The sequence below is a fragment of the Thalassophryne amazonica genome, chromosome 21, assembly GCF_902500255.1.
Source record: "Thalassophryne amazonica chromosome 21, fThaAma1.1, whole genome shotgun sequence".
NCBI classification, from domain to species: domain Eukaryota; kingdom Metazoa; phylum Chordata; class Actinopteri; order Batrachoidiformes; family Batrachoididae; genus Thalassophryne; species Thalassophryne amazonica.
Window position 1 is genome coordinate 17047951 of NC_047123.1, and position 21729 is coordinate 17069679.

The window sequence follows — 21729 nt, forward strand, 5'->3', positions numbered from 1 at the left end:
ATTTTGTGTAGATTGGCAGTTTGTGATAGTCACTTATGCTTTCAGTGCCAATAAATTGTAGGAAAACTCAAATTGGTGAGTTGGCCAAAAATGTATATTAATTTCCTGTGAATGATCTCAAAATTAATATTCTGATATTTAAAAATTAAAGCTTTAAGCAAACTGGTAAAACTGATTTTTTTTTTTGATTTTTTTAAGCTGCTTATCTGGGTCACAACGTGCAGCTCACTCCACACTTCCCTATCCTGACAGTCCTGTAACTCTTCCTGTGGATCTCAAATGGACTGCATTTATATAGCGCTTTTCCATCTGAATCAGACACTAAGTGCTTTACAATTATGCCTCACATTCACCCCGATGTCAGGGTGCTGCCATACAAGACGCTCACTACACACCGGAAGCAATAGGGGATTAAAGGCCTTGCCCAAGAGCCCTTAGTGATTTTACAGTCAGGTGGTGATTTGAACCCATGATCTTCTGGACTCAAGCCCAACACCTTAGCCACTAGACCATCACCTCTCCTTCATCCCAAGGCAGCTGGTAAATATAATCTCTCCATTGTGTCTGGGTCTTCCCCAGGGCCTCCTCCAGGTTGGACGTACCCTGGAAGACCTCCTTAGGGAGATGACCAGGGACCATACTCACCAGATGCCTGAACCACCTCAACTGCCTCCTTTTGATGTGAAGTAGTAGTGGATCTCGAGAGTCCCTCCCGGATATCTAACATCTCACCCTGCAGGTGTATAAGCCCAGATACCCAACAGAGAAATCTCATTTGTGCCGCTTGTATCCATGATCTTATTTTCAGTCATTACCCAAAACTCATGACCATAGGTGGGGATCGGAGCACACGTTGACTGGTAAACTGAGAGCCTCGCTTCCTGGCTCCATCCTGGTTGTGGAACAAGGGACCAACTCTTGACCCTCACAGGGGTCTTGGGAGTATGACCTGCATGTGTTTTGTGGACTTGGGAAAAAGGCATATGACCGGGTCCTGTGGGCTATTCTGTGGGGGGAAGGGGGTGTTGATGGGGTGCAGGATTTTCTGACGTGTGATCTGGTCTTGAGCTGTGTCTCCAATCTTGTCATTACATCAGACCCATTTCTGGTGGGAGTTGGACTCCATCACTGTTGCCCATTGTCACCAATCCTGTTTGTGAAGTTCATGGACAGGATTTCAAGGTGCAGTCTGGGACTGGAGTGTCCAGTTTGGTGACTTCAGAGTTGCATCTTTGCTTTTTGCAGACGTGGGTCTGTTGGATTCATCAGGTGGTGACCTCCAATGTGCACGGAGCAGGTGTGAGGTAACTGGGATGAGAATCAGCACCTCCAAATCTGAGATCATGGTCCTCTGTCAGAACAGTGGGTTGTCCCCTCTGGGTCTGGGGATAGTTACTGCTCCAAGTGGAGGAGTTTAAGTATGTTGGGGTCTTGTTGTAAAACTGATATCATATTGATTTAATATGAACTTGAATGTAATCTACAAGGTCTTGGAAATGGATATGACCTCAGGGATATTTGTTTTCAGATGTGCACAAAAGGTAACAGCAAATTTGTTGCAGTTGGATGTCAAACTAAATTTCAGTCAATGTCAAGCACAGTCTCACTCAGTATGAACAACATTCAATGGGTTTTGAAGACTGCCACCTGGCCTTCTGATGTTACTGGTGCCCTGGGCTTTGTCTGAAAGGTTGTTTCTACCTGGTGTTGCAAACTAGATCCATGAATGTCAACACAGAGGAAAGGTCTCCAGAAACTGTGCCCAGTTGTCATGGATCTGGATCCGAGACGATCACTGCTTGAAAACTTGTCCTCAACTTTCAATCAATCAATCAATCAACTTGTTTCTTATATAGCGCCAAATCACAACAAACAGTTGCCCCAAGGCGCTCCACATTGCAAGGCAAGGCCATACAACAATCATGAAAAACCCCAACGGTCAAAACGACCCCCTATGAGCAAGCACTTGGCCACAGTGGGAAGGAAAAACTCCCTTTTAACAGGAAGAAACCTCCAGCAGAACCAGGCTCAGGGAGGGGCAGTCTTCTGCTGAGACTGGTTGGGGCTGAGGGAAAGAACCAGGAAAAGAGATCGATCACTAATGATTAAATGCAGAGTGATGCATACGGAGCAAAAAGAGAAAGAAACAGTGCATCATGGGAACCCCCCACAGTCTACGTCTAAAGCAACATAACCAAGGGATGGTCCAGGGTCACCCGATCCAGCCCTAACTATAAGCCTTAGCGAAAAGGAAAGTTTTAAGCCTAATCTTAAAAGTAGAGAGGGTATCTGTCTCCCTGATCTGAATTGGGAGCTGGTAGTATGCGCTTTGAATGACCTGATCAAAATAACTCCAAGATTTCTCACAGTATTACCAGAGATCAGGGAAATGCCATCCAGAGTAACAATCTGGTTAGACACCATGCTTCTAAGATTTGTGGGGCCAAGTACAATAACTTCAGTTTTATCTGAGTTTAAAAGCAGGAAATTAGAGGTCATCCATGTCTTTATGTCTGTAAGACAATCCTGCAGTTTAGCTAATTGGTGTGTATCCTCTGGATTCATGGATAGATAAAGCTGGGTATCATCTGCGTAACAATGAAAATTTAAGCAATACCGTCTAATAATACTGCCCAAGGGAAGCATGTATAAAGTGAATAAAATTGGTCCTAGCACAGAACCTTGTGGAACTCCATAATTAACTTTAGTCTGTGAAGAAGATTCCCCATTTACATGAACAAACTGTAATCTATTAGACAAATATGATTCAAACCACCGCAGCGCAATGCCTTTAATACCTATGACATGCTCTAATCTCTGTAATAAAATGTTATGGTCAACAGTATCAAAAGCAGCACTGAGGTCCAACAGAACAAGCACAGAGATAAGTCCACTGTCCGAAGCCATAAGAAGATCATTTGTAACCTTCACTAATGCTGTTTCTGTACTATGATGAATTCTAAAACCTGACTGAAACTCTTCAAATAGACCATTCCTCTGCAGGTGATCAGTTAGCTGTTTTACAACTACCCTCTCAAGAATCTTTGAGAGAAAAGGAAGGTTGGAGATTGGCCTATAATTAGCTAAGATAGCTGGGTCAAGTGATGGCTTTTTAAGTAATGGTTTAATTACTGCCACCTTAAAGGCCTGTGGTACATAACCAACTAACAAAGATAGATTGATCATTTTAAGATTGAAGCATTAAATAATGGTAGGACTTCCTTGAGCAGCCTGGCAGGAATGGGGTCTAATAAGCATGTTGATGGTTTGGATGAAGTAACTAATGAAAATAACTCAGACAGAACAATCGGAGAGAAAGAGTCTAACCAAATACCGGCATCACTGAAAGCAGCCAAAGATAACGATACATCTTTGGGATGGTTATGAGTAATTTTTTCTCTAATAGTCAAAATTTTGTTAGCAAAGAAAGTCATGAAGTCATTACTAGTTAAAGTTAATGGAATACTCAGCTCAATAGAGCTCTGACTCTTTGTCAGCCTGGCTACAGTGCTGAAAAGAAACCTGGGGTTGTTCTTATTTTCTTCAATTAGTGATGAGTAGAAAGATGTCCTAGCTTCACGAAGGGCTTTCTTATAGAGCAACAAACTCTTTTTCCAGGCTAAGTGAAGATCTTCTAAATTAGTGAGACGCCATTTCCTCTCCAACTTACGGGTTATCTGCTTTAAGCTACGAGTTTGTGAGTTATACCACGGAGTCAGACACTTCTGATTTAAAGCTCTCTTTTTCAGAGGAGCTACAGCATCCAAAGTTGTCTTCAATGAGGATGTAAAACTATTGACAAGATACTCTAACTCCCTTACAGAGTTTAGGTACCCGATGGGGGCAGGTTTCTTTTTTGGGGCAAGAAAGATGGCGGACTCGTCCATGCATTGATTACAGGGGGCTGAATGAGATTACGGTTTGCAACCGATACCCGTTGCCATTGTTAGATTCCGTGTTCACCCCCCTGCATGGAGCCAAAATCTTTACTAAGCTGGATCTTGGAAATGCGTATCACCTGGTTCGGATCCGGAAGGGAGACGAATGGAAGACGGCATTTAACACCCCGTTAGGTCACTTTGAGTACCTGGTCATGCCGTTCGGCCTCACCAACGCCCTGCGATGTTCCAAGCCTTGGTTAACGACGTCTTGCGGGATTCCTGCACCGATTCATCTTCATATATCTGGACGATATTCTCATCTTTTCTCCGGATCCTGAGACCCATGTCCAGCATGTACGTCAGGTCCTGCAGCGGTTGTTAGAGAACCGACTGTTTGTGAAGGGCGAGAAGTGCGAGTTTCACCGCACGTCTTTGTCCTTCCTGGGGTTATAATCTCCTCCAACTCCGTCGCCCCTGATCCGGCCAAGGTTGCGGCGGTGAGAGATTGGCCCCACCAACAAGCCGTAGGAAGCTGCAACCTCGGCTTCGCTAATTTCTATATAGGGTTCATTAAGGGCTACAGTCGTAGTTAGCCCCCTGACAGCCCTGACCTCTCCAAAGTCCCCTTCACCTGGTGGATCGGTGCGAAGCCACGTTCAAGGAGTTGAAACGAAGGTTCTCTACTGCGCCAGTTTTGGTGCAGCCCGACCCTAGCCGCCAGTTCATGGTTGAAGTGGACGCCTCTGACTCAGGATAGGAGCCGTGCTGTCCCAGAGCGGAGAGACCGATAAGGTCCTTCACCCGTGTGCCTATTTTTCCCGCAGGTTGACCCCGGCTGAACGGAACTATGACGTCGGCAATCGAGAACTCCTTGCGGTGAAGAGGCCCTTGAAGAGTGGAGACATCTGTTGGAGGGAATGTCCGTGCCATTCACGGTTTTCACTGACCACCGGAACCTGGAGTATATCAGGACCGCCAAGCGGCTGAACCCCAGGCAAGCCGCTGGTCACTGTTCTTCGGCCGTTTTGACTTCCGGATCACCTACCGCCCCGGGACCAAGAACAGAGATCGGATGCCTTGTCCCGGGTGCATGAAGACGAAGTCAAAACTGAGTTGTCGGATCCACCGAACCTATCATCCCGGAGTCCGCTATCGTGGCATCCTCACCTGGGACGTGGAGAAGACCGTCCGGGAGGCCCTGGCACGGAGCCCGGACCCCGGAACCGGGCCGAAGAACAAACTTTACGTCCCACCAGAGGCCAGGGCTGCAGTCTTGGACTTCTGTCATGGCTCCAAGTTCTCCTGTCACCCGGGGGTGCGAAGAACCGTGGCAGTTGTCCGGCAGCGCTTCTGGTGGGCGTCCCTGGAGGCCGACGTTCGGGATTATATCCAGGCCTGCACCACCTGCGCCAGGGGCAAGGCTGACCACCGCAGGGCACCGGGACTGCTCCAGCCGCTGCCTGTGCCTCATCGCCCCTGGTCCCACATCAGCCTGGATTTTGTCACGGGCCTCCCGCCGTCCCAGGGAAACACCACCATCCTCACGATAGTGGACCGATTCTCCAAGGCGGCCCACTTCGTGGCCCTCCCGAAGCTCCCGACTGCCCAGGAGACAGCAGACCTCCTGGTCCACCACGTCGTCCGGCTGCATGGGATTCCAACAGACATCGTCTCCGATCGCGGTCCCCAGTTCTCCTCGCAAGTCTGGAGGAGCTTCTGCCAGGAACTGGGGGCCACGGTGAGTCTCTCATCCGGGTATCATCCTCAGACCAACGGGCAGGCAGAACGGGCCAATCAGGAGGTGGAACAGGCCCTGCGCTGCGTGACGGCCGCGCACCCGGCGGCCTGGAGTACCCATTTGGCCTGGATCGAGTATGCCCATAACAGCCAGGTGTCTTCTGCCACCGGCCTCTCCCCTTTTGAGGTGTGTCTGGGGTACCAGCCCCCGTTGTTTCCGGTGGTCGAGGGAGAGGTCGGTGTGCCCCGGTCCAGGCCCACCTGCGGAAGTGCCGTCGGGTGTGGCGCGCCGCCCGTTCTGCTTTGCTGAAGGCCCGGACGAGGGCAAAAGCCCATGCAGACCGCCGGCGGACCCCGGCCCCTGCATATCGGCCAGGGCAGGAGGTGTGGTTGTCAACAAAAGACATTCCCCTCAAAGTGGACTCCCCAAAACTGCAGGACCGTTACATCGGTCCCTTCAAGATACTCAAGGTCATCAGTCCAGCCGCAGTGCGGCTTCAGCTTCCGGCCTCACTGCGGATCCATCCTGTTTTCCATGTGTCCCGGATAAAACCGCATCACACCTCACCCCTCTGTGCTCCGGGTCCGGCACCGCCTCCTGCCGGGTCATCGATGGTGGGCCAGCTTGGTCTGTGCGCCGGCTCTTGGATGTCCGTAGGATGGGCCGGGGCTTCCAGTATTTGGTGGACTGGGAGGGGTACGGACCCGAAGAACGCTCCTGGGTGAAGAGGAGCTTCATCCTAGACCCGGCCCTCCTGGCCGATTTCTACCGCCGCCACCCGGACAAGCCTGGTCGGGCGCCAGGAGGCGCCTGTTGAGGGGGGGGGGGGTCCTGTTGTGTGGGCCGCTGAAGAGGAGGTACTGCTGGCCCACAACCACCAGAGGGCACCCTGCCTGGAGTGCGGGCTCCAGGCACAAGAGGGCGCCGCCGCCTCACAGGAGCAGCCGGGGTGACAGCTGTCACTTATTACCTGTGACAGCTGTCACCAATCATCTGATCTTCAATCGTATATCAGCAGGACGACATCTCCACTTCTTTGCCGAGATATCGCTATGCTTAGGAGGTAACGAGCTCAGCCAATCAAGTTGTCTTTTCGACAGAAGAATATTGTTGCTTTGTGTTTTTTGACAGCAGACTTTTCAACGAGAGGTGGAGGTGGATTTCCCACCAGACGTGTTGCTGGGTATAAACACACCTACATCTAACTTTTTTTGTTCCTCGCCAGCAGTACCAGATCCGACAAGCGGAGGCAGTGGCCACCTGGGAGTTCGGGACTTGGCGGCTCCAGTATTCCCGGGGTTCGGTGGCGGAGGAAATCGTGTGGTTCCGGTTCTGCTTTGGACAGACGTCTCTTATCTTCGAGCCTGCCCACATGACACGTTCTGTAAATTGACTTCATTGCATACTATTGTGACCTGCCGTGTTTGTTGTGCTCATTCACAACAGTAAAGTGTTGTTATTTGACTTCCTCCATTGTCCGTTCATTTGCGCCCCCTGTTGTAGGTCCGTGTTCCTACACTTTCACAACACCGCAGACAGTTTGTGAGATGACCCCAAAACTCTGAATTCAAGCCACAGTTCACAGTGAAGACAGTGACGCATGGTGGTGCAAGCATCATGATATGGGCATGTTTCTCCTACTATGGTGTTGGGCCTATATATCGCATACCAGGTATCATGGATCAGTTTGGATATGTCAGAATACTTGAAAAGGTCATGTTGCCTTATGCTGAAGAGGACATGCCCTTGAAATGGATGTTTCAACAAGACAATGACCCCAAGCACACTAGTAAACATGCAAAATCTTGGTTCCAAACCAACAAAATGAATGCCTCACAGATGTGAAGAAATCATGAAAGACTGGTTATACAACTAAATACTAGTTTAGTGATTCACAGGATTGCTAAAAAAGCAGTTTGAACATAATAGTTTTGGGTTTGTAGCGTCAGCAGCAGATGCTACTATTATTGTGAACACCCCCTTTTCTACTTTTTTTTTTTTTTTTTACTAATAGACCAATTTCATAGCCTTAAGAGTGTGCATATCATGAATGCTTGGTCTTGTTGGATTTGTGAGAATCTACTGAATCTACTGGTACCTTGTTTCCCATGTAACAAATAAGAAATATACTCAAAACCTGGATTAATCTTTTTAGTCACATAGCACTACTATTATTCTGAACATTACTGTATATATCCCCAATTAATATTTATGTTTGATGCCAATGTCAGGGTGGCAACTGTAGCCAGGTAGGGTTCAATAAAGGATTACACAGGGGTCAAGATTTAAAAATGTTCCAGTCATATTGAAAACTATACCACATTATTTGTCTGATCATAAAGATTTCAAAAAGGTATAGTTTAGACTATTTATGACTGAATGTTCTGGAGTTATGGGGTAAAAACCGCAAGAATGGTGACAAAGGTCAATTTCATTTTGTACAGGGGTCAAAAGTTCCAAGCTCTAATTTTGCTAAAAAGTTATGCAAATTAATGGTTGAGATAATAGGATTAATAAATGTAATAGTTTTGACTGTGTGGAATGTTTGGTCTCCATAATAAAGGTCAAACATTGTTGACATCCATTGGATTATATGACATGTGTCATAAGGTATGTTACCCTGTAACATGATAACTAAGCATGACAGATGGCGCAAACTATAACTTTTTAAAGCCCTATTACCTCTACCTATGATTTGCATATTTTTTATCAAAATTTGAGCAACTTTAACTTTTGAACCCTGTACAAACTGAAACTGACCTTTGTCACCATTCTTGCCGTTTTTACCCCATAACTCCAGAACATTCAGTCACTGAATAGTCCAAACTATACCTTGTTGGAATCTTTATGGTCAGACATAATGTGTTATACCTTTCAGTATGATTGGATCATTTTAAAATTTGACCCTGTATAATTCCACAATTGACCCCTAGCCCACCGCCCATTGAAAATTCAATAACGACTAAGGAATATTTGTACTAAATTTGGTGTTTATTTCACCATTTGAAACATTCCTCTATAAATGTTCTGTTATCTGCTGCACTACATGGACTGATGTCATGTGCACCACATCATCTGCACCACGGAACAGCCTTTGGACCTGGATGGCAAGCACTGAGGCAAGACAATAGGTTCATCTCCACCTCTTGAAAGTAACCATCTAAATGGCACCATCAGTTGAAATGAGGATATCCCCTTGGCCTCTGAAAAGACCCATTAACAAAGACATCCAGTCATCGCCTTAGGTCACTTGTTAGTGTCCACGTCTCACAACCACACAGTAAAACAGGAAGTACCAGGAACCTAGAGACTTGGACCTTCATTGTCCTGCAATGATATCAGCATTGCCAAACATTTCTGTCCAGTGACTTCATGACTCCATAAGCTCTTCCCAGGCATCTCTCACTCTCAAAGACCGAGGACTTCGAGACATGAATGTCACTGGTGAGATAAGTGAATGGCTCTACAAGTTCAAGACTTTCACCACAAACAAATAAAATTCTGGCCAGGTCCAGGAAATCATGTAAAGCCTGTATCCTAGTCTTTAAACAAGCCAAGTGCAAACCCAGGCACTTCCTCTCTTACATCCTGTTTACACAGAGTCCAAGACCGAGTTGCGATTGAAAAATGGCCTCTGCTCTCCGTCACTCTCACCGACTCCCACTAGGGTTGCAGGCTGGTTACAATGGCATCTCCATGGTCGGAAAAAAGATCCCTCTTGGTTGCCATCACTTTCCATCAGTCCCATTGGTCTCCAACAGGCGTGAGTGTATTGAACTGCACTCAAAAAATAGCTCTTTGGATGAACTCAATTCACTTATGTGCAGGATTCCCATCTAATAAATATATGTAGCTCCAACTCAAATAAAACACATTGATGCAATATAATGTAAATTAATCAAATTGGGACTACATATATTTATTAGACAGAATCCTAACCGATGAGTTAGTTTTTTGAGTGTATCACACAAACAAATGACTCATTGGATGAACTCAATTCACTTATGGGCAGGATTTCCATTTAATAAATATATGTAGTCCCAAACTAAATTAAATTAAATTATCTTGCATGGATGCACTTTATTTGAGTTGGGGCTACATATATTTATTAGATGGAAATCCTACTCATAATTGAATTGAGTTCATCCAATGCATCAGTTCTTTGAGTGTGTTTAAAACACTCCCAAAGTTGTGCGACCAGGTAACAGACACATGGGTCTCATAATCAGCCTTGATAAACTCTCACAAGTCTCAACTCACTCTCTACTTGATCCTATGGGTTGTAATAGACTCTCAATTGACTCTGAATGAGGTTGCGTCAATGATCGCTAATATTAACATATTTTTCACTCGCACAATTCAATCGCAATGCAAGCTTGGTGTAAACATAAATAACAGATCACAACGGAGACCAGCCAAGACTTGTGGGAGTTGACAAAATGTCATGATCTTGTAGGTCTTATATAGGTCTCAGTCTGATGTAAACGGGGCATTAGCTTCTCAAGTGCTGCAATGGGTATTAATTCATTGACTAATTAAACCTCACATATTCACAAATATTATTAATATGCCAGATGTTTTCCATTAAAAAAATAAGTAAATGTTTCCAGAGAAATTCATGAAAATGTGGAAAGATGCCCTAACTTGAAATGCTAAATTGAAAAAAAAAAAAAAATTGTGGTTATGCCACTTGATCCTGCTCTAAAATCTAATGGGTTCATCTTGCACCCATCTACTGGGTTTAATGAAAAACATCCTGGTAATTACTGTGTAATCGTGCTGAAAGTCTTGGCAGCGGCAATTAGTTGAATTATTGTAAGAAAACTGACCGAACGACATTATCGCTGTGACACCTTGCTCCAAAAGCTTCAATATTCACATTGAAAAACTATCTTCACGATCGCAAAAATATGATGCAAGCCTGCTGTCGTTCTGTCATTTTGCCCTGAAACAGCGAAGTATGACACCAGTTAATAATCCACATGAATCATCAGAGCAGTTGCAGCGTTCCAAGATGAAATGAGTCAAACAGTAATTGTCGTGCATCAGTGACACAAATGACACAAAGTCATTAACGACACACTTTGTGTTTCCTTCGGGTGACTGCTCCCTTTGATAGCTGCTCCTTTGCAAACACCCTGGCTGAAACCAAGGTTCTCACACGTTGTGATGCATCGACTCCCGCGGGTGGCAAAGGAGGCCGTGTGCGTATGTTTGCCCGAGCTACGGAGTGTAAATCAGCGGCTAAGTCTCTGTAAGCAGAGCCTGGCACGAGGCCCCGATTGCCTCCCTGCTGTGTGGGCAGGGGCCTGCATGGGGGAACTAACCCCTTGGCATGGGCGTGGGTCACACTCGATAGTGTGTGCGCTGATGCAGAAGAGATGGGCTTGTACGATAAAGACCTGCCAACGGATTCGGAATGCATGTAATACGCTGAGACGCCTTCCATGCTTAGCTAGCACCACGTTGGACGCTCCTCTGACATGAAGGGTTTTTGGAGGTTTGCCTCGCTCTCTACCCACAGTGACTCTACTGATGTTATGTAACCTTGGACTGCTGGAGATTGAGTTGGAGTGTATAGCCTTTGACCTCACGCTGCTCAGTTTTTGCTTAGGTTGGCAGCCATGGTGCCGCTAAAAGTTGACGTGCCGTTTCAGCGTTTTTTGTCAAGCAGTTTGCGTAGATCGCTGTGAGGATACGGGAGGTCTTCTGTCTGTTATCTTGGCAGTTAAGGTGACCTACAGACAGCCTGGAGGCACTACAGGAATGCAGCCGTCGTTACAAACGGACAGCACTTTCTTCGGTATGTGCCGAGAACTCTCAAGAACTTTTCTGTTTGTGCCAAGAACGTATTTTTCTCTTCAGATTTGGATTTCCAAACAGCTATACCAAGTTATACTCAACATGCAAGAACATCTCAGCTGTCAAAACCACATCAGAGTGTTGGAAACTTTGTTCGATCTACTTTCAAGTGGTATTTTACAAAATGGTTAGCTTTTAGATGAACAGGCTTTTAAAATTTCAGGACTCCAAAAGTCAAGTCAAGTCTGGCAGCTTTCATTGGAGCTGCATGTCACCACATCTACCGTACCACAGAACCACCTCAGGTCTTAGATGACAGCCACCCAGGTAGACAAGAAACCCAAAAACCAGGACTGAGAAAAGTGTTAATTTTTCCAAGAACATTTCAGATTTTCGTTGAAGAACATTGGTTCTATTGTGTAAGAGTTGGTCTGTAGACTATAGACCTGTGTTCCATTCCAGGTGTGACCATAACCTTGTCTGTGACCAGTACCTTGGACAAGACTCTTCAACTGCCTTGTTCCAGTTCACCCAGCGATAAATTGGTACCAGCCTTGGTTGGGGAGTAACTTGCAATGGCGCAGTGTCCCATTTCAGGGAGAGTTGTAGACTTGGGGAATAAACCCAATGGGTTTCGGGAGTGTATTTGTTGTTTTGTCATTACCCATAATGAAATGTGTACTTGAATTAGGAACCTTCCGCACAGAAGGTGATGAAAGTGTGTTAACCAACAAAGTTTTTCCTGTAGCAGTGGTTTTGCTGTTTTTCAAAACAGTAGTTCATTTGATGAAACAATTTCTTAATTTAGAGTTTCGTGTTTCAAAACAGTAAATAATTTTCTGAAGCAATTTGTGCATTTGATTCAATATTTTACAATGTCTTAACTGTGCCCCAGCACTGTGTGTGGGAGGGGTTTAACCCTGAAACAGTAGTTTTCTGAAGCAACTGAATGTTGTAAGTGTTTTGAAACAGTGAATCATTTTCTGAAGAAACTTGTGCATCTGGTTTGAAAAAGCTTCACTACATATAGTATATTCCAGAAGGGGTTTAAACCTGAGACATCACAATATTTTCAGGAGGTATGGGGTATTTCAAGTGTTGCGAAACAGTGAATCATTTTCTGAAAAACTTGTGCATCTGGTTTGACAAAGCTTCACTACATATAGTATATTCCAGAAGGGGTTTAAACCTGAGACATCACAATATTTTCAGGAGCGATGGGGGTATTTCAAGTGTTGAGAAACAGTGACTCATTTTCTGAAGCAGTTCCTTAATTTAACATTTTAAGTGTTTTGAAACACTGAATCAGTTTTCTGAAGAAACTTGTGCATCTGGTTTGAAAAAGCTTCACTACATATAATATATTCCAGAAGGGGTTTAAACCTGAGACATCACAATATTTTCAGGAGGTATGGGGTATTTCAGGTGTTGCGAAACAGTGACTCATTTTCTGAAGCAATTGGTTAATTTAACGTTTTAAGTGTTTTGAAACTGACTTTTTACGAAGGAACTTGGCATTTAGTAGGTTTGAAAAACACTCATGTCTACATGTGGTACATTTCACAAGGAGTTTAAACCAGAAAAAAATGAATAATTTTATGAAGCAATAAGGTTATAGTGTTTAGAAACAATGAATTGTTTCTTATAGTTGTTGCTTATTTCAAAACAATGAGTATTTTCCCAAAGTAATCCATGCATTTCATTCACAGTTTGACAATGCAGTATTTCTGCCAGATTGTCATGTGTAGAAGGGTTTTCACAGAGGTATAACCCTGAAACTGCAAATAGTTTTCTGAAGCAATTGCTTAGTTTAGTGCTTCAGGTATTTAGAAACAACTATTTTGTTAACAGCTGGTTAAGGTTGTGTTGCCAGTGTTCAAAAACCAACCCATTCCTTGAAAGCAGTTGGCTGATTTAAGATTTCAAACATTTAGAAACAGTGAAAATTTTTCTGAACCAATTCCATCACTGTTTCAAGTATTTTGAAACATTAAATAATTTTAAATTGGTTGACCTACCAATTTAAGCATTTCAAAACTGAATTTTTGTCCGAAGATTATGGTTAATTTTGTGTTTCTGAGTTTTTCAAAACAGTTAAGCAATTCGTGCATTTGATTCAAAGTTTCGCAAAGCTTCATGTCTGTTACATCATCATTATTTGTGGCCCATCGTCTATTACTTGAAATGATGAAATGCCTTCACGATGTTTGTTTTTCTTGAAATAGAGACCTGCTCTGTAAAATGCTACAACTATAGATGTGGAGTGTGTTGGTTTGTGTGGACACAAATATGTGAATGTGTATGGAGTGTTGAAAATACGCATACAGACACACAGAATCCGTAAAGAATCATTATTTGAAACAGTTGGTTTAATTAGTGCTTCAAACAATGTTATTTTTTTCAAGAAATAGGTTGATTTTGCATTATTTTATTTTAAGTGTTTCATAAACAGCCATAATTTACTGAAATAATTTGGTTCAATGTTTCAAAAAGTTTCATGTCTGCCACCAAATGAATGTTTTAGAATAACTTTAAACCTGATTTTAGAAAAATTTTTTATTTTCTGAAGCAAATGGTTCATGAGCCCTGTGATAGACTGGCATCCTGTCCAGGGTGTACTCAGCCTCTCGCCCTATGACCCCTGAAATAAGCTCCAGCCCCCTGCAACCCTCAATTGGAATATGCTGGTATAGAAAATGAATGAATGATTAGATTAGCTAGAATTTTAGTAATCACTTGGGAAGACTCCCTCAGGGAAATTGAGGTTTCAGCAACATTGTATAGCAGCACACAGGGTAAGAAGCACACAGAGTATCAAAAGTGAAAGTAAAAAAAGCCAATTTGCAAATATAAATATAAATACCAGAAATACTGCTTGCTACAAGTTTACTGGCTACTACTGTTCCTCTCCTTCCCATCCCCTGTCTTCCTGTTACTCCTCCTCCCCCTGAGTGAGAAGTTGTATAGTCTGATGGCCTGTTGGTCCTGCACTTAACGATCAGTCTGTGGCTGAAATTAGTTTGAGTGTTTCAGATATTTCAAAGCATTTTCTAAAACAATTTGTGCATTACATTCAAAGTTTCACAAAGCATCATTTCAACCCCGTTACTATGAGTGGGATGCTTTACGGGGGTTAAAAGTTAAAACAATAAATGATTTGCTTATATATTTTGAGTGTTTTTAAACAGGTAATAGATTCCTGAAGGAATTTCTGCATTTTGTCAAGTCTGAAAAAGCCTAATTTCTGCCCAATTGTCATTTTTTGTGATGTATGTATTAAATGAATAATTAAAAATAATAATAATATGTTCTGAAGTAATTAGTTAATTTAGTGTTTTTCATGTTTCAAACTATCATATTGTATTTTATCTGCCCACCTAATGTGTTAATATTTTGGGTTGGGTTTAAACTTAAAATAATGAATAATTTCTGAAGCAATGAGTGAATTTAAGATTTTGAGTGTTTTGAAACAATCTACATTTATCTGAAGCAGTTGGTCACTTTAGTGTTTTGAGTCCTTTTTTGTTTTGTTTTCGACAGAATGAGCAGTTCTCTGAAACAATTTGTCAGTTTAATGGTTGTCAGTTTAAATTCATGAATAATGTTTTGAATCAATTTCTGCATTTGATTCAAAGTTTCACAAAGGCTCATTGCTGCACTACCAGGAAAGGTTTCATGAACTGGTGACTCTGAAGCCAGTGCTTCATTTTGTTTTGAGTCCTTTTGGAGAAGTTTAAATTGAAATAGTCATTAATTTCTGAAGCAACTTTTGAAGTGTTTAGAAAGAATACATAACTAAAAAAACAACAAAAAAAAAACGTGCATTTGTGTGAAGCAGTTTGTGAATTAACAGTCAACATGTCAAATTAAATGAGTAATGCTTTGAAACAATTTGTGAGTTGATTCAAAATTTAACAAAGGGTTTCAGAAAGGATTAGAGGGGTTTGAACCCAAAACAAACCACTCTGAAACAATTGCTTCATTTTGTTCTGAGCATTTTAAAACTCACTCACTCACTCATCTTTCATCCGCTTATCCAGGATCGAGTGCGGGGCATTTTAAAATGGTGTTTTTTCAAATAAATAATAAATTGTGAAGTGATTATAAAACTAAAATAAATTTCTACCTTTAACCAAGTGTGAATTATTTATGTGTGTGTGTGTGTGTGTGTGTGTGTGTGTGTCTGTGTGATGTGGTGGCAGTGGGGCGGGGGGGGGGGGGGGGTTAAAACTAAAAACACCTCATAGCTATGCCTCTGGATAAAGCAACAATTTAATGCCACCAATTCAAATGTGCACAATGAGCTTTGACCTTTCAAAGCTCCAATTAACATAATAATAATAATAATAATAATAATAATAATAATAATAAACTGTGGTGTGATTTGTGACAGCAGTTTGTTATGATGGTGTGCAGCACACATAGTGCACAAATCCAAAAACAAACAAACAAATACACACATTTAGATCCACAGTAGAGGTGGGCAATACCGGGAATTTTGGTATTGATCTGATACCAAGTAAATACAGGCCCAGTATTGCCGATACCGATACTTTTTCATATTTAAGCTTCATAGATCCAAAGGATCCAAAAGACCTAGGACAGAATTTTGCCAAACATTGTACGTGACAACAAAATACTTTAGTATCACAATCAACATTTTTGTTTAAAAAAATATCACTCAACACAACTTAAAACAAAATCTCCTGAGGTAGAGGGCTGACAAATCACAATACAAGGGTGCGCTGCTCCGTGTTGTGTGACACAGTGCAGGGCTACTCTTACAGACACAATGAAAAAAAAATGCTACTTTGGATCAACTTAAAAAAAATTGATGTAATTTGTTACAGCTAATTTTTTTAGTTTCTCACAATGTATACTCAACAAAAATATAAACGCAACACTTTTGGTTTTGCTCCCATTTTGTATGAGATTAACTCAATGATCTAAAACTTTTTCCACATATACAATACCACCATTTCCCTCAAATACTGTGCACAAACCAGTCTAAATCTGTGATAGTGAGCACTTCTCCTTTGCTGAGATAATCCATCCCACCTCACAGGTGTGCCATATCAAGATGCTGATTAGACACCATGATTAGTGCACAGGTGTGCCTTAGACTGCCCACAATAAAAGGCCACTCTGAAAGGTGCAGTTTTGTTTTATTGGGGGGGGGGGGGATACCAGTCAGTATCTGGTGTGACCACCATTTGCCTCATGCAGTGCAACACATCTCCTTCGTATCATCCGTGAAGAGAACACCTCTCCAACGTGCCAAACGGCAGCAAATGTGAGCATTTGCCCACTCAGATCGGTTACGACGACGAACTGGAGTCAGGTCGAGACCCCGATGAGGATGACGAGTATGCAGATGAGCTTCCCTGAGACAGTTTCTGACAGTTTGTGCAGAAATTCTTTGGTTATGCAAACCGATTGTTCCAGCAGCTGTCCGAGTGGCTGGTCTCAGACGATCATGGAGGTGAACATACTGGATGTGGAGGTCCTGGGCTGGTGTGGTTACACGTGGTCTGCGGTTGTGAGGCTGGTTGGATGTACTGCCAAATTCTCTGAAACGCCTTTGGAGAAACGCCTTATGGTAGAGAAATGAACATTCAATACACGAGCAACAGTTCTGGTTGACATTCCTGCTGTCAGCATGCCAATTGCACGCTCCTTCAAATCTTGCGACATCTGTGGCATTGTGCTGTGTGATAAAACTGCACCTTTCAGAGTGGCCTTTTATTGTGGGCAGTCTAAGGCACACCTGTGCACTAATCATGGTGTCTAATCAGCATCTTGATATGGCACACCTGTGAGGTGGGATGGATTATCTCAGCAAAGAAGAAGTGCTCACTATCACAGATTTAGACTGGTTTGTGAACAATATTTGAGAGAAATGGTGATATTGTATATGTGGAAAAAGTTTTAGATCTTTGAGTTCATCTCATACAAAATGGGAGCAAAACCAAAAGTGTTGCGTTTATATTTTTGTTGAGTATATATTTAGGTTCAGGTTCAGGTAACTTTATTTGTACCCGTAGGTAGATTTGGCTTGCAGCAAACAGAAAACAGAAAATATTTATGATTTTGTAAAGTGATTCCAGCAGATTTAAACTGGAAACCACAATTTTCCATTAGACCAATGTAAATAAGTACTTTGAATGAAGTGCACTGTGTTTCACTTTTTTCAGTGCAGAGTAGACTTTGATGAATCTGCATGTGCAGCAGTCAGTGCGTTAGGGAGAGAATAAAAGCTTGAGTATCGATCTTTTTACACCAGGATCATTCAATATCAATACCAGCGTTGGTATCGATATTAGGATCGATCCGCACACCTCTAATCCACAGTTTTAATAATAATAATAATAATAATAATACAAAAAAGCGAAATAAACATCAACCAATTGATCAGCAGCAGGTCAGAGGTCATCTACTGGATTTAGTTTTCATAACTCAGCATCGATTCAGCCAACACGTGTGATCGGAGTGACGGTGATCTCCGGGAAGGATGGAGGAATGATAAAGGAGAAGGAGGAGGAGGGAGGCGGAATCTTTCTGCACCTCGTGCCGACTGTTCGCGTGTGACATCCTTGGGAAAAAAAGTTAAACAGCCGGATGTAACAATTAACCTTGATTGCGCTCGGACGCATGCAGGTGCGCGAGTTTGCGATCATCGGCTGCAGCTGTGCGCTGTCAAGATCGGACCCCGGCGCACAGAAACTATATCAGTGCTGCTGTTTCTCCTCCCGCCTCCGCGGGACAAACATGTAGGCTGCACAGAGGAGCCGGTCCGACGCGCATCCCGCCAAATTATCCGGCGACATCGATCGGAGTCGGATCCCCGCGAAAGGAGACGAGAAGAGAGAGTGCGTGTCTGCGCCGTGGACATGAGGATCACGCACTGAGTCGCTGATCGAGAGACAAGTGACGAGGTTCAAGGACGCAAAAACCAAAAAACAAAAAAACAAAAAACAAAAAGTCGATCCGGGAAGCAATGGAGCGGGACGCCGCCGTCACCGTGAGAGCATCCAGAAAGGCGATCATCGCCAAAATATTCAAAGTTCGCAAGAGGAGAGAGATGCTTTTCGTTCAGGTGTGCTTCATCTGCAGTGTTCTCTTCGTGGCGTGGAGCATGTCGGCGCTGCTGACCAACACAGGTGAGTCGATCAGTGTCTGGTGGATTAAAAAAAAAAAAAAAAAAACTCGGTAACGCGCACAGCTGATCTACTCATTACTGTCAAGGACATGTTCGATCGTGTCAGCTCTGCTGTGCACCGCGCATGCTCACAATAAAGTCCGCTGCTCGTTTTAAAACATGTATAAACGTGAGTTGCGGCGCGTGCCGCAGTGTGCGTTTAATTGGAGCCACGCGCGCAATCGCGGTGGCTCCGAACGCGAACAATCCGGGGATCCAAACCCCGAATCAAACGTGATTTATTTTATTTAATTTGCATACTCTCTGCTGTTTTGCCGGACACGACATAGCTAGTGCACGCGCAGATTCGGCGTCACACTGCTCTCGCGCAGGTACCTGCGTGGCGATGTCCTGTTTTAGTTTTTTATAAATTATTATTGCCTTGAGGACACGCGATATGATTTAAGAATGCTGGCCGATCGTGCGAGGCGCGCACGTGCCGTGTCCCAACTCCACCAGCTCCAGCCTGTACGCGCGAACGCAGACGCGGCGCAGAGCATCACACGCTGTTACGCAATGTGACGATCTCACCCCCCCCCCCCCCCCCCCCCATCCATCGTGACACTTCGCATGGATCAGAACACGTGAAACAATCGCGACCAAGTTGTCTCCCAGCCTGTGTGGGGTTTCAATCACGCGTGATTTACTGACTCATGGACTTTAGCGCGTCTGTCCGCAGCCGTGGAGGCTGTAAACTCACCTGCTGGCGCGCCAATCGTTTTATAATTAAACTTCAAAGCCAAAGGAGCCTCAGATTACTCAGAATGACGTCATATAGGGTAGTCGGTGTCTGATCTTCAAAGGCAGACTCACCTGACATGGAAAGAGGGCTTCTCTCTATTTTATGGCGTCCTAGTAATGAAGTTTTAAAAGGCAAACTGGCATCTGCTGTGACCCCTGAAGGGTCTCTGATGTCTGCGTTTCACATCATGAGGTGATCACTATCATTTAACAATAACTTCTTGACATGAGGTTTTAGTGTCTGCTTGGTGTCACTTATAAGTTATCAGTCAGAGCCCACACTCTAAGAAATAAAATGTTGAATTTAATTGATAAAGTTAAGGTAACTTTTCCACATTTGTCAATTAAATGCAACACAATATTGGGATTTAAGTAATGTTTCATTTGATTTGTCAGACAATGTTGTTTTGCACTTAATTAACAATGTTATGTGGAAAAAGTTACCTTAACTTTATCAATTAAATTCAACATTTTATGCCTAAGAGTGCATAGTGTTTGCTGCAATATCTTTAAAAGCTCTACAATTTTAGTGCTTTTGACAGTGGACCATGCAACTCTTATCTCGCTTGGAAACCTGTGTGGGTGTCAGGGGGATTGCTTTGAAGTGGTTTGAGTCTTACTTGAGTGGGAGGTCCTTCTCTGTGAGGCTGGGGGACTCCTGCTCCTCTTCTGCTCCCCTGCAGTGCGGTGTCCCCCAGGGTTCCATCTTAGGCCCAATTCTTTTTGCTCTGTATCTCCTCCCACTCAGGGATATTTAAAAAACATGGCATGTCATACCATTTTTATGCTGACTGCCAAATTTACATGCCGATTGTCAAGAATAACCACTGCCCCCTGACACCCCTTCTCGACTCTCGGTGATGTCAAGGCTTGGTTAGCACAGAATTATTTAAAACTTAACGAGGGAAAAACTGAGATAATTCTGTTTGGCAATTCTCGCTTTGACTTGGGACCTCTCCAAAGTTTTGTGCGTCCCAGTCACCAGCCTTGGTGTCACCATAGACAACGATCTTAAATTTGATAAACAGGTTAATGCGGTTTTAAAATTGAGTTTTTTTTTTTTTTACCTTCGTCTTTTATCAAAAGTGAAACCTTTTATCCCTTTTAAATTGTTTGAACAAGTCATGCATGCTTTTATTTCTTCTCATTTAGACTACTGCTATGCACTTTATTCGGGGATTAGCCATAACGCACTTTCCCGACTGCAGTTAGTCCAGAATTCAGCGGCTCGACTTTTAACAGAAAGCGTGAGCATATTACCCCAATTTTGGCTTCTCTGCACTGGCTCCCTGTACATTTCAGAATTGATTTTAAGATACTTTTGTTTGTTTTTAAAGCTCTGAATGGACTGGCCCCACAATATATCAACTGCCTCCAGGTCTACACTCCAGCACGAGCTCTGAGGTCCGAGGGCCAGTCCCAGCTCATGGTGCCTAGGACGAGACTTAAAACTCGAGGGGACAGAGCCTTCTCCGTGGTCGGTCCCAGACTCTGGGACGCGCTGCCCCTACATGTCCGATCTGCTCCCACTGTGGAGTGTTTTAAGTCCTGTCTTAAGGCCCATTTTTATTCCTTGGCTTTTAACACCGCGTGAGTTGTACGGTCCTTGTCTTTTATTTTTTTTATTAAAATGTATTTTTTATTATGGTTTTATCTATTTATGTATTATTTTCTTATTATTGTTATTTTCCATGTCTATGCTTTTGTTGTGCAGCACTTTGGAGACTTGGGTCTGTTTAAATGTGCTTTATAAATAAAGTGGATTGGATAAAATTATTTTTGGCCATATACCTCTAACTGATCTGTGTGTGTACATTCACGACTGATTACTACTTGGCTACTATTCTAGGGTACGGATGCATATCTTGCATATCTTGGTCCCTACAATTTGGACCAATTTGGAAGTTCTTACGCTTCAGAAATTGTCTGGCACTTCCGGAAGCATTCATCACAAGGCTCAAAGCTGACATCTCAGCTGTGTAGCAGAGTACTTTCTCAGATAAACTGTTTTTTTTTTTGTCCTTTTTCTGAAAAGGACTGAACAATCGAAACTCGACCAATGCGTCTCGGTTTGCGCAACAGCTTTTGCATGCGCCATATTGGATTTCTGATTTCTGGGTTCATCACATCCAGAAGCGGAACAATTCCAGCAATGTCTGGAACGTGCTTTGTCAAAGTTCGCCTCCTCTCCTCCAGACTAAGTCGGCCGTGCAAACGTATTTGTAGAGTCGTCATACTGCGTATAGTAATAAAATGGTGTATGAGTGTGCAGTTCGGTGCTGCACAGTTGCAACAGCTTGATTGGAGAAAATAATTTGTTCCATTCACAAATTGCGTAGCTTATCCATAATGCAAGCAAAATTGTTGGA

General features: G+C 43.3%; 1 protein-coding gene across 2 annotated transcripts in view; it reads left to right on the forward strand.

The window, feature by feature from the left end:
• The first annotated feature begins 18403 nt into the window (after window positions 1-18403).
• The window catches only part of slc24a4b (solute carrier family 24 member 4b), a 101080-nt gene continuing 97754 nt past the window's right edge, over window positions 18404-21729 (forward strand). Inside the window, exon 1 of one of the 2 annotated variants that reach the window (XM_034162133.1) lies at window positions 18404-18581. In XM_034162133.1, coding sequence (XP_034018024.1) covers window positions 18419-18581 — 163 coding nt within the window. In that variant the 5' untranslated portion in view covers window positions 18404-18418. The remainder of the gene's footprint in view (window positions 18582-21729) is intronic. The other variant, XM_034162132.1, reaches the window with a different exon arrangement.